At 33.2% G+C, this 12,997-nt stretch overlaps 2 protein-coding genes and 1 long non-coding RNA gene across 4 annotated transcripts in view; 1 reads left to right on the top strand and 2 right to left on the bottom strand.

Moving 5' to 3' along the window:
• Nucleotides 1-6,147, bottom strand: part of LOC126868873 (uncharacterized) — a 102,479-nt gene extending 96,332 nt beyond the window's left edge. The window contains exon 1 of the long non-coding RNA XR_007690765.1: nucleotides 5,903-6,147. This is a non-coding gene — a long non-coding RNA (uncharacterized LOC126868873). The remainder of the gene's footprint in view (nucleotides 1-5,902) is intronic.
• A 157-nt stretch (nucleotides 6,148-6,304) lies between these two features.
• The window catches only part of LOC126868852 (uncharacterized), a 152,077-nt gene continuing 145,384 nt past the window's right edge, over nucleotides 6,305-12,997 (top strand). Inside the window, exon 1 of the mRNA XM_050624795.1 lies at nucleotides 6,305-6,577. The gene's annotated coding sequence lies outside the window, so the exon portion shown is untranslated. The remainder of the gene's footprint in view (nucleotides 6,578-12,997) is intronic.
• LOC126868835 (rhoGEF domain-containing protein gxcJ-like) lies at nucleotides 6,818-12,668 on the bottom strand. Of its 2 annotated transcripts, XM_050624748.1 has the most exons (7): nucleotides 12,282-12,668; nucleotides 9,855-12,184; nucleotides 9,671-9,766; nucleotides 9,518-9,605; nucleotides 8,281-9,433; nucleotides 7,603-7,662; nucleotides 6,818-7,182 (listed from the first exon to the last, which is right to left on the bottom strand). In XM_050624748.1, exons 1-5 carry the CDS (start codon nucleotides 12,424-12,426, stop codon nucleotides 9,291-9,293), a joined length of 2,802 nt encoding a protein of 933 aa, XP_050480705.1. In that variant the 5' UTR covers nucleotides 12,427-12,668; the 3' UTR covers nucleotides 6,818-7,182; nucleotides 7,603-7,662; nucleotides 8,281-9,290. The 2 variants fall into 2 exon arrangements, with proteins under 2 accessions (XP_050480705.1, XP_050480706.1); XM_050624749.1 differs by lacking the exons at nucleotides 6,818-7,182; nucleotides 7,603-7,662; nucleotides 8,281-9,433; nucleotides 9,518-9,605; nucleotides 9,671-9,766 and having other exon boundaries at nucleotides 9,849-9,980; nucleotides 10,067-12,184.

The following is a 12,997-nucleotide window of genomic DNA, read 5'->3' as shown; positions in this document are numbered from 1 at the left end:
TACCTCCGTTACCACGCTCCCTGACTCTTGTGAGCAAACGATTCTTGTTTGTTTTGCAAACAAAGGGTTTCTCGTAAGGGTTGGAGAGACTTGGAGCAGAGAGAAAGAAAGAGAGGATGGTGAAGGAGGGCGAAAGTGAAGCGTGGAGGAACGAGGGGAAGAAAGAAAGAGGGGTGGAAAGTGAAAAGGGGGTGCTGGAAAACAGGGGGCAGAATTATTACATCTTTTGTTCGAAGGCTCGAACCGCCCCATTTGCGGAATTGCGGATCGCGATCCAGCCGCGATTGCGACCGCTGAATACCACAGGGTCGGCATGGCTTTTGTTAGTTTTGACTAATTTCCGCCAGGTAATCTGCTTCAATTCGAATTTCCTCAACCATAATAGCGCGTTACATAGGAATTTGATAAAGTTGTCTATGCGATATCTGCATTCCTGATTAGTTTACGATCCGCTGCACCGTGTTATATGGATAAAATATTTTTTCGTCTATTCACTTACGAACAGCTCGTCAAATTATTTCGTTTCGGTAGATTTATTCCGATCGTTGAGGTTGAGGTTGACTGATCGAAGAACGAGTTGATGAATTTGTAATAGAAAAGTATATTGAAATAATTAAAGGTATAAGAATAAGTATAATGTATAAGTTTATGCTGTTTCAGATCCTTACTCTCTTAGTGTTACTAGACAATGGAACGATATTGAGCACGTTTTTATATTTAAAGCAAAAGGACATTACCAAAAAAGTCAAAACTTATAGCTTTGACTAGAGGCTACAGGGAACATAAATAGAAATCTATTTGTTAGTTCCTTTGTTCCTAGACCTTGCAACCCAAAGCATAATGTATACTCAAGGGTACAATAATATGCACCGCTCCTTATTTAGAATATTTCTGCGTAATAGCAATCTCCAGATCACGGATATACATAAATAAAGATGTAGAGTTTTTCTTGAAGTAGTTACTTCAATATCGATAAAGAGGCGGATTCTTGAATTTTTGGATAGCAAATATAAGAGAACGGAGTATACGATGATCGTAAAATTTTAATCCCTATGCGACGCGACGTGCACCATCGACAAAACCCAGCCCTTGAGCAAGTTTAATTCTTGTGGGTCCCATCGGTGACTTTATCGCGAGAAATTGCCACGGTCCGGAAACCGTCGTTACAGCATCGTTACCGTAAGAACTTACTGCGAGCATTGTTACGGCTAATGTTACCGAACTTGGTTAACTTTCAGTTTTACCGTCGATTCGGATTAAGAATTTATGGTAACAGCCGACTCTTCGGTTTATTCCCCACCGCGGAAGAACCGAGAAAACGTTTTCGAGATACACTTTAATTACACTCTCGGTATGCTTGAATATTTATTTTTATGGAGCAGAAACTAGACTCGAGTAACGGGACACGTATCGTGAGCATTTTGTTCGCAACGAGACTAAAAATTCGAAGAAAAATTGCAACTACCGTCCCAAAGTCTCTAAGCCTTGCTTACGGTGCTTCGTATTGCTCGAAGAAACGAGTAATCAGAGAATAAACGACTCGAGACTGCGGTTGGAAGTGAATGCGCGCTGGCCTAGAGCCTGCTCTCGTTGCGTATAATTCGATCCACGCATCGTATCGTGTTACCGTCGATTCGATAAATCGGACGACTGGCTTGGACGCGACGTCAACGTCGCAGAAACCGAGTAGTCTCGTAGAAAACCGAACGTACTGGTCTCATGTATCATCTACTTGCTGGTTCGGCACTTTCACCGCCAGTCAATTATATTAACGAAGAAACACGGGGTGACAAGCAAGCAAGAAGAGCCAGACCAACTTGGAAACTTATAACTTCACCCTGATGACTTGTTATTTTTACTTCGTCCAACTGGTTCCCATACTAGCGTACTCGTGATATGATGTTACAAGAGTTTCTCGACGTTAGCTTGACTAACTTCTGCTAATAACAGCGAAACATTAATTTCATCCGATTGGATCCAACAGACTTAAATAACAAAAACGAAGATAAAGAACGACGCTCTTTGGAGGACAAAGGAGTCTGTCCTTGCTCAACCCTCGCATCTCCTCAGAAACATTCGAATTCTCATTCCATGACGGGAACAGAGAGGACTACTTTAACCCTTCTTCCTTACCCCGTATAATCTTTCCCTGTGGTAGCTTTCTCTTGGCGGTCGGTATAATCGCGCCACACCAGTATTCCCGCTGGAGCCGTTGCTCTCGACACGATTCCTCCAAAGGATGAAACGACGAAAAGTTTAATGAGTCCGCCTACCACGTGTCCTCCGTCGGTAAAATTGCCTTTTCCTTCTCTTAACGACCTTGATTTCGGACATCTCTATAATCGAATTACAAACAGACGTATTATCTTATTATACGATTCGACCAAGAGATTCTTACGAACGTTTCTTACGAACGACATACAATACAAGCACGTTTAACACTAGAACTACCACACAAGTTAAACGGACTGGTTTTACAATTACATTTTAAAATTCCTATTTTATGCTATATTTTTTTCCGCAGTGATGTAATAATTTTAGCAACGATAACTAAAGGAATAATATAATGAACTTTATTTTGTTTTTCATGTATTCAAACTCAAAATAATTTTGTATCAAGGCTACATATACCAATAGCAGTCAAAATGACTGGTACTTTTCAAAGTGTAAAAAGGTCCTGCAATCTGTTCATCGAACCCCAATTGACCAATTTCCTCGTTTTGTAAAATTTTTACCGCGTATTATTCAATATGATGATGTCAGTTATCAGGAAAATTCCAGATCGATCGCCAGATCGCTAGATGTTAACACTAGAAATACCACATCAGTCAAAATGACTGGTTCTACAGTTTTATAAATGTGTCAATCCTCGTTTAGGGATCATCGTCCCAGATGGATTAATAATACCAGAAATGTACTACATAACATGGAGTTCCTTCTGTAAGAAAGTAATAAATCAATAAATATAAAAATTATTACGTATTTTTTAAAGACCAGTCATTTTCACTGGTTTTGATAGAAATAGCTTCTTGTTAACTATCAGTAGTTTTAGTGTTAAAAAAACTCTTATATCTTCACGGTATGTATGAATAGCGAGAGCGTTTCTCACAATGGTCCTCAGTAACTGTTATCTTTTTCCGAAGATTATCCTTCGATAAGCTACACCACGTTAAAGATTACGCGTTATGCGTAACATACTCGCATGCGTTCCATTTCGGAATGCTTCTTAGACTTTAGAAATGTATACTGATATTTAATAGCCTATCCAGAAGTTAGCTGCAAGAGTCTTAACGGTAACTACAATCTTTGCGTTTTCTGAATAGATGCATTTCAGCAAAATGATTTAGGAAGACGAGCTATGCAGTGAACAACGAAGTAAAACAAACATTATTATTTAAACTACGAATGTCGGACAAAAGAAGGTATGCAGGTTCCTAGTAGTAGTTCTAAGTAGTAGAAAATGTGTTAAGTTAGAATGTAAGTTTTCCATTTGCACGAAAGACGATTATCGAGACGTGTATGACGTAAATTACTACGAATTATTACAACAAATATCGAGGTTCGTTGTACTTGTGTACAAAATATCCGTTGATTATTGCCTATTCTATTCCATTATATCCGATATACAATAAATTAAATCGCAAACCACTAACAAGATACGGCAATACGTGATAATCTAATTAAATCCATTTTATACAATGTCTGTGATAAAGGACTCGCAGCACAACAGACGTATTGATTGTACGCCACTCGGCAAGTTTCACGAGCGTTTTACAGCATTTCGAAACATAAACGCGACTGAGCACTAATGGACCGACTTAAATATGTAAGAGAAGCCTGCCCAGCGGGTAGCGGGTAACAATAAACTAACACTTAAGACGTACTTCACGGCACAATGCGAAGTCACACTCTTCGCGCTAACGATCTCACCTCCAAGCTTCAAGCTTCCAGCTGCTTGTGCCACTGTCTCTCTGGAAACTGTTTTAACTGATGCGGGATAGAGAAAACTCGAAAGAGCTGCGAAATATCGACAAATATTTACGCCAACGATTATATATTCGCAGAATACGTGAACAAGAAACAAAATAAAGATATAAATGTTATTATAGGAGAAAATTTTATATGCAACATTTTTAAACGATAAGGGAATATCTAATTGGTTAAAGTGGTTAATTTTTTGGATCGTGTGATATTAGTAAAGTAAACTGTTACATCAGAAAACAAAATAAAAATATATTTTTTGAGAGCGAAATAATAAACGTCTCGCGTTGCACCAAAATCTTCTAAACTGTAAATGAAAGAAACAGACGACACCCGGTATGTCATAAAAACTAACAATGATGGAAATATTAGTTTTTAAAGTCGCGCAGGGTGTCGTTAACGTTCCCAGTCTTTCCCGCTCGCGAGCTAAAAGTTGCTGTCCCCTCGTTGCTCGTCGCTTTTCTTAACGCCTCGCGTTTATAGGCCTTCGTGAGCTATAATTCCTTTTTTTCTTTCGTATACTGTTTGATACGAGAAAAGAAAACCGTGTTCCCATTCGCCTAGTTTGCAACAAGTTATAGGACTTTGTGTTACAATGCACATTGAAGTAATCCTTCGAAGTGACCGTTTAATTTTCTACAAACGTACAATACTGTTTCTATAGATATTTAACACCGAATATGCTACATAACAGCGATAAATTTGAAGAATATGTAAATTAAAAAAATCTTTCAGATGTTAAACGACATAAGTGGTGATTAAATAGTATTTCTATTCGTATACAACGATTCAAATGGAAATCAAGTTTTCTGTCGTGCATCCTTAAATTCGACCGTCGTACCTTTCGATCGCGACGGCCGATAACGGTGATCATTATAAATTTAAGCGCTTTTAACAAAAGCCACGTTAGCTCACAGCCGTTTCGCACGCAAGCGGCACTTTGCATGCCGCATTCCGGACGACTTGCCACCCTTGTTTGAACTGGCGAACTGGTGTTGCGCTCAAAGTCCGAATGTATAATTAATCGGGTTATCAATTAAAGGAGCGGCGCCGATTCGTGACCGCTTCCTACAGTCGAACCGCTATTATACATATGTCGATATTTGATCGTGACACTGGAAACGGAAACGACGTTCGTATATTTTCGCGGTGACGAGATCGCATAATTCTGCCTCCCAATCGTAATCGATTCACCTTATTGAATTTTCACTTAAGGATAAATCAATAATACCGAATACTATTTCTTATCATAATGTATATTAGAACTTATTATAAATTAAGTTTATTTTATTTTAAAGTATTTGATAATGTACATCATTTTTGATATTTTGTATGTATTTCTTTCAGACAACTATTAGTACCTGAATATTTTTTGAAAAATTTAACCTAACCTATGCGTGTATATCAGACATGAACCTCCAGTCTTTGATTATTTTGAAGCTTCAGTATTTTGCGTCTTTGAATCAATTTATACTCTCTGCAAAGATAGAGACGGTCGATCAACTGAATTCTCATTGGTGGAACGACATGGAAGCCGGTAAACTCTGTTTGAAACCGGCGAACTCAATCATTCCCTCTGTTCTACGACACGGCAAGGACCAACACAGTCTATGTAAATACAGGGAACTACTATACACAAATACGTGCACTTTACTCGATATTTAATGGGAATACCAAATCCTTCCGGTACATTTTTTATTAGCACGAAGAGAAATGAACTAGGTACACGATCCTTCTATGGCATATTCGCAAGTTTATAAATAATCGATAAATTTCTGAAGATAGCTCTCGATATAAAAAGTGTATTATGATGTTATGAAGAAAATATCAAGTAGAGAATGAGAGAAAATATTTGACATTTTATACAATACCAATATAAATAATTTAATCTAAATGTTACACGTAATATGTTTAAACTTACCTCGTATAGGCAGACATTTTGTCAGGAAATCTTCAAATGGAAAGTACTTATAAGAAACATAAAAACAGATAATGATCACATTTATGTGACACACAACACGTACTCGATATAAACTACGTTATATTATTCTTGTAGATGTATATCAAGGAGTACTGGATAATTAATATCACACAATTACTTCAATTTTCCGATTATTTACGTCAATATGACGCGCACGTTTCAAATCACTACTTTAAACTAGAAATTTTCTCTAGCGCTAGTGGCGCACTCTAGTGAACGAGTGCTGAAATTAACCAAGCCTTGCTGTTGCACGGTAAACAATACTGGATTATCATTGGCTGACAAGATCAACAAGTAAAATAACTCTAATTTTATTATCGCTGTTGCCACTCTTATATTTCATAATTTGTTTACGATGAAATAAGTTTGAATCATCTAGCGGCGTAAAATTATAATTTTTGAAATAGATCGACTCTTGAAGTTTGAAGTTCTTTTAAGTAATAATCGTTATCGACGTTACGAGTGTAAATAAAAGATGTTATATCTTACATTTTTGATAAGAAAAAGTGTAGTGGAACATTTTGAGTGACTATTGCGCGAAAAGAAGAAACATGAAATAGGCGAAGGAATTTTATATGCTCCAGCTTTGACCACACATAGCCTTATCAGTAAGAGGTAAATCAAAATATGATAAGTATTAAAGTAGTTTTCGTCATATGAAAAATGCGCATACATAAGTCGAGACGTAGTTTCCATATCCTTTCATGTAGTTATTATATGTATGTGTATTTATATCTACATATATCGATGCGTAATGCGCATTTATGTCGATCCGTAAATACTCTTTGATCGTTTCCTGCGAATCGATTATGAATAAGGAAGGTCATATATTTCCGAATTAGAATAACTAAAAAATTTGATTAGTTACGTCAAATCTTTATTATATTTCACACTATAAAGGTAACAGTTTTGTAAAAAGCATAGTTTCATAAAAGATATATGTATACATCTGTAGAATATAACGAATGCAAGCAACAACTTTTAATACTTTTATTAAGTGACATAATGATTGCTCATATAATATGTATTATTATTTATTCTTTGCGATAAAATTTTGCAATATTAATGATAATAATAGTAGGGGAAGCATAAGTAGATGATGACATCTAAAATTGCAACATCCATTCTCGGTGTTGATCAATTTATTAGCGTCCTGTCTGAACTTTAGCATTTACAGGGCTTACAACTACACTGTTCGCCAGATTTACAAGCGCATTTGTCTGTAACACAAAATACAAAACTATGATTAGTGTTAAGTATTTATTGAGAATTTATTTACAATAAACATTAAGTATAACAAAATGTGAAACAAACAATAATTTATGATTTAAAAAATTGTAATGTTTTGAACAGTTATTTGCAAAGAAATATTTCGTGAAAGTAATAAAACTCGTTGGAAATCGTAACGTAACCGAACTATAGAGTGAACCGACATTAATAATGGTCACGGTTAAGCGATCGCTGCTCAAGTTTACAAAAAATGGGATATGTACAGTCAGAACAGAGAATCATTACCACATTCCTTCGAAGAAATCTTTCTACCTTACCACAAGTCTAAAAGTTAGAGTATAATTTTTTTAACATATCGTTTGAAAATTTAAATTGAAATTCTGGAAGTAATTTAAACTAAGAGTTATTACCTCCACATGAGGAGACGCAACACTTGCATTTGTCGCCACATTGACATTGTTGGCATTTATCTGCAATAAGAAATAACATTTTAAATATTAGACAAAGTAAAAAATAAGTATTAAGTGTAGCAGTCAATTTTATTGAGGAAATTTGCTTCACTATATATAAATTGGTCAAAATCATCAATTGAGCACTGCCCGTAATAGCGTTTGATGAATAAATTATCCCATTACTTCCTGTATAAACCAATAAAGCTAACCGCATATTATAAAAATTGTAAGAAAATTTCGCGTAATTCTAGAAATTTCAATTATCCCCCATTCATTCATATGAAACAAAACTATATGAAAATATCGAAATGCCTTAATATAAAATTCAAATTTTTTAATATGATTTGAAGCAAAACGAAGAAACAGTTGTTGTAAATATAAAAAAATCAGTTGGATCTGGTAATAATTACAATTGAAAAATAAAAAATATTATAAATGAAAGTGTTAAATTCTATGTAGACAAATTAACAAGCATTAAGCAGGTATATTGAAAATACTAGCATTGAACTGAAAGTGAGCAAGATTACTAAAAATTTTAGAATAATTTACTGAATTGTATATATCAAAATTGCATTACATCCAAATCAGATTATCGTATAATATAAGGAGGTTCTTGGAAGTGAAAGTAATTCTTACCAGAGCACTTGTCACAACCTGGTCCTGGCATTTTGTAGTTTTTACGTAGTTACTTGGTTCGAATCACTTGGAAGCTGAATGATCACTTGTTAGTTCCGGCGTACCCGTTCGAATTTATCGATCATCTCCTACCATAAGCCCTCTTATACTAACGCATCTTAACGGCGTGTGCAACTAGCGTCGTGCGTGCCATGCGCAAAGCAGGAGCGTACTTGTTCACACTAGCTTCATACATTAAATTTAGAATTATGGAATTTCAAATACACTTTAAATTATATCAACATCTGTCACAGTTTTCTAATATGATAATAATTATATGCAATTGTCAAATTTTCTGCATTAAGGTTTTTCATCATATATTATGTCGCAGAATATTACAATACACATTTTACAATTAATTAATAAAAGGAACAAATAACTTCAAACTATGACAATTCTACTGTTAGAAATTAATGCGATTTTCTGTATATATTTAATTTTAAATGCTACTAAGTAGAATTACTTAGATACACAATTTAGATACGTAGGGGTACATAGATACACAATTTACGTCCCTGATTTAGTGCAGCACGAAACCAATGAATAACATTGCACGTTACACTACATTATGAGATAAAAACATTAGTACTACCAGAGTCTGATACTACAATGAATTAAAGTTTATTCTAGAAACTTTATGTAAAGACTAGAACAATGACTTACGATTAGAATAATAAATAACTGAATTTCTTTCCATTCTTTCCCCAAAATCTATTAGAAAGTCTATTAGAAAGCATAAATAAGGGAATATGTATTTTCACTCGTATGTATCTCGTTTTATGCTATATATTTAATATTTATTTAATAGGAAGTAAAAGTTGTAAAGTTCATTAGGAACTTTTTTAGAATATGGAATTAAATTAAGTGAAATTATATGTATTTCACTAAATATTATTACTTTTTACCAATACTTAAGGTACTTATAATAAAAATATGAAATATTCATTTTATTGCAAATATTTAAATAGAATTTAAGCATTTCTCCAATTGTTAATAAAATTCGTTTTTTTGGCTGCTTCTTCAACATGTATGGATTCATCTTCAGGTTCATAATTAATTTCATACATCCCATTACTTGCTGTATTCTTCCCTTTTTGTGCTGAATTTATCCGGGCTGAAAATATTTTTCATATACATAGATTTAAATCATAAAACTAAGAATTCCCTCATTTTCTTCTATAATCAATTGTAATTATACCTTCGTGCCGGATAACAACTTTGCTTTGAGCAGTTTCAAGTAATTTCTTGACACGAATTCCATGTTTCGGCGAATTACTATTCCTTATCTATAAATATGTATAATGAATTAACATATTTCCAAAATATAGAAACGGTATATAGAAGTACCTACTGTTTTAACTTGTAAAGGAAGTTTATATGAAACCCTAGGAAGGACAAAATGACTTGCAGCTGTATTATCACACTCTGGTGTTTTTATTACATGTGCCTTATAGAAAAAAGAAAAAAAACATACACACATAAATCAAAAATTACCAATACAGCATTTAAGTAAATTTATATATATTTATATTTACCTCCTGTTCATTTGTATTTACTCTAGGAGATAAATTAATCTTGAGAGCTGTGGTTTTTTGAGTTTTATTTATAGTTTTCGGTGAAGCATTTTGTTTTGAGTTCCTGTTTGATAATGATTTAGGATTCTGTTTCACAGGAGTAAGCAATAAATTATCTGTTTTAGCATGTACATTTTTTATAAGTTGCATATCTGTGCCTCTTATATACATACCCACTGGTGACATTATAGTATTATAATTCAAGCGATATAAGCCTTCTGCATGTGGACTTTTTAAAATGTGTCTTACTTTAGTATTCTGTACAGGAGTGTTCATATCAGGAAAATATGTTTTTTTCTTTCTACAATCCTTATTTAAAGGAGATTTTCCGGGTGTCGTAAAAAGTTTTGTCTTTACAGTTTCTCGTATCTCTTTCTCTTGCATACCCTGTTTCTTTAACAATGGTGATTTTACATTTGGACTTAAATTAAATTTTGTCCCAGTAGATGTCCTTTTAATATTTACGGTTTCTTTTTTAGAAACTATATTTTTTTCATATTTTGGATCAGCGTCCTCAGTTTTCTTTAAGTTACTTTCACTTACAAAAGAATTTGAATTTTCAAGTATCTTCAAGAGAGATTTATGTTTTTCTAAACACATTTGATAGTCTTTACAAGATACTAGAGTTTGTAAAAATTTAGTTTCATCATTCAATGAATTTGATTCGCTATCATTAGCAAACATAGGTGACGTTCTCAATGTTTTTTGTATCTGTATAATTTCAGGATCTGCATTAATTTCTGTAATAATTCTTGCTGTATTAAGACATCTCTTCCTTTTTTCTGCTATGTCTTGTATAAGTGATTTGTCTAATTCATCTAGATCTAGTATTGCATTACTATTTACCTTATCAGGTGCCACCGTATTCAAAACAGGCTTTTCATTAATTCTTTTGGTTTTTTTCTTAGAATATGAGATATCACTACACTGATTACCTTGTGATTTATTGTGTAATTCTTTTAACTTCGAGCAATTAAGGTCTGTTTTGTTTATAGATGGACTTTGACATATATCCAATAAATTTGGAGTACTTAATGCTCTATTTTTTGGTGGATTTACATCATCAGACATATTTAATGATGCCATTTGTTGCTCGCATATATTATGAATATGACTCATACTTAACAAAGAAGGCAATGACAAAATTTTATGTAAAGGGGCAGGACATTCTTTTTCTTTAGGAAATAATCTATTACACTGATCTTCCAAATGTTCAAAAGATGTACTACTTGCATTATCTACATTATTAATACTCTTACTAGAATTACATTTTGATATTTTAGAGAAGAATCTTCTTTTAATTACATCTATACCAGAAACAGGAGTAGTACATAGAGATGTATTTATGGGAGAACATAATTTCTCATTTTTGCAATTTGTCATGTGAATAGATCTATTACATGCAGGGCTTATAGAAGCTTCTGGGTGTATAAGCGTAGACATTTGAAATGAAAGCCATTCAGGAGCAGATTCATCTTCAATAAATTTACACATTTTTCTAAATTCTGTTGTTAATCTGCTTAAATTTATTGCAGACGTTTTGTTTGCATCATCATCATCATCATACATGACAGACTCTTCAATAATAGTTAAAAGTTTTTCAGTAAAAGTTTTTGGTGACTGTTCGAATTTATCAGATAAACGTTTTAATATTTGTTGTGTCTGTGAAACTTCTTGTGCTTGATTAAAGTAATTATCTAATAAACAAAGCATTGTCTCAAATTTTTTTGTTTCAATATCCACATGTTCATCTTCATAATTTCTAGAAAAATTCTGTTTGTTTCCATCTGTACAATGGGGAGAAACAAATGGCGGTATCAGTTTTGTATTAGATGCATTATCCGAAATAGAACTTGCATTTAATCTATTACTGTTTACATTGTAATTGGTATCCCTTCTTAAATTTTTGCACATTGCATTGGATTGTAACTTAGGATGCAAATCTGTGGTTTGCTTTTTGACTCCACTTGACAATTTGTTAGATGTATTCTTTGTAAAATTCTGAGGATTATTATTTTCTTTATTATTATCCGTTTTAACATATAACTGTTCATCTTGAAATAAGTCAATACACTTATTTAAATTTGATGTAGGATGTATAATTGAAGATGAATTAATTGACGGATTCTGTATACAAGAAAGTTTTGAAAAGCTGCCAGCTAAAATAGGAGAATCTTTATTGCTGCTCGTAGTATTATCAGATGTATGATTACTTTTATTTTTACTTTGAATTTCATTCAAACTGTCTTGAGACATTGAAGAAAATGTATCGGGATCAGTCTCACAATGTTCTGAAAAAAAGTTATTTTATTGTTAGATGAAAGATTAACACGTAAATTAATATCTTTATTTAGATAGAACCACTTGTATATTCAATTCTCTACTTACGAAAACTATTTAGCGAATCTATGAAATCAGCTCGCCTTCGTCGCCGACTCATTTTTCGAAATTTTTGAAAGAGCACTACATAACTGCTAAAAACGTTACGAATCACTATAATAAATTCATTTTGAATCATCAGTAATGCCAACATATCAAAGAATTATATATAGGAAATAACCTATACTTTATGTTGGTAATGCTAGTAATGCTAGGGAATGCTAGTAATTATGATGTGAAGATAGTTGCATGTATTTTTATCATCTTTTAACGTGTTAAGTTGTTTAGAGTAATGTGATTCAAAATTAAGATAATCTTGTGTTGGCTACTTATCAACATTTTTTTTTATTTATATTTTTTGTACAAAAGTTACATTAAAATATGTACTTACACGAAACATAACCTTCATGAGTGTAAACGAAAAATTAGCATCAAATGCGCTTTTGTCTAAGACGTACGATATAAAATATGCAAAGTTTGTAAATAAAGTGCTAAAGGAAGCAGCTGACAGTTTTGAAAAAGAACAGAAATGTATACATATTTACTATGTAATTCTATAATGCTGCGTAATTATCAGTGACAAATTTTTACACAACAATTAATGATTTCAGTTTTAGATGATGTACTATTAAATCTGTATAACATTTTTGGTGATGCACTTGAAAGGGCATTAGAATTGTATGAACGAGGACGTATAACTTATATTTTTCCTTCTGAAAGTGCTG

Source organism: Bombus huntii, chromosome 8, assembly GCF_024542735.1.
Source record: "Bombus huntii isolate Logan2020A chromosome 8, iyBomHunt1.1, whole genome shotgun sequence".
Lineage (NCBI taxonomy): Eukaryota > Metazoa > Arthropoda > Insecta > Hymenoptera > Apidae > Bombus > Bombus huntii.
This window is presented reverse-complemented; position numbering and strand designations above follow the sequence as displayed.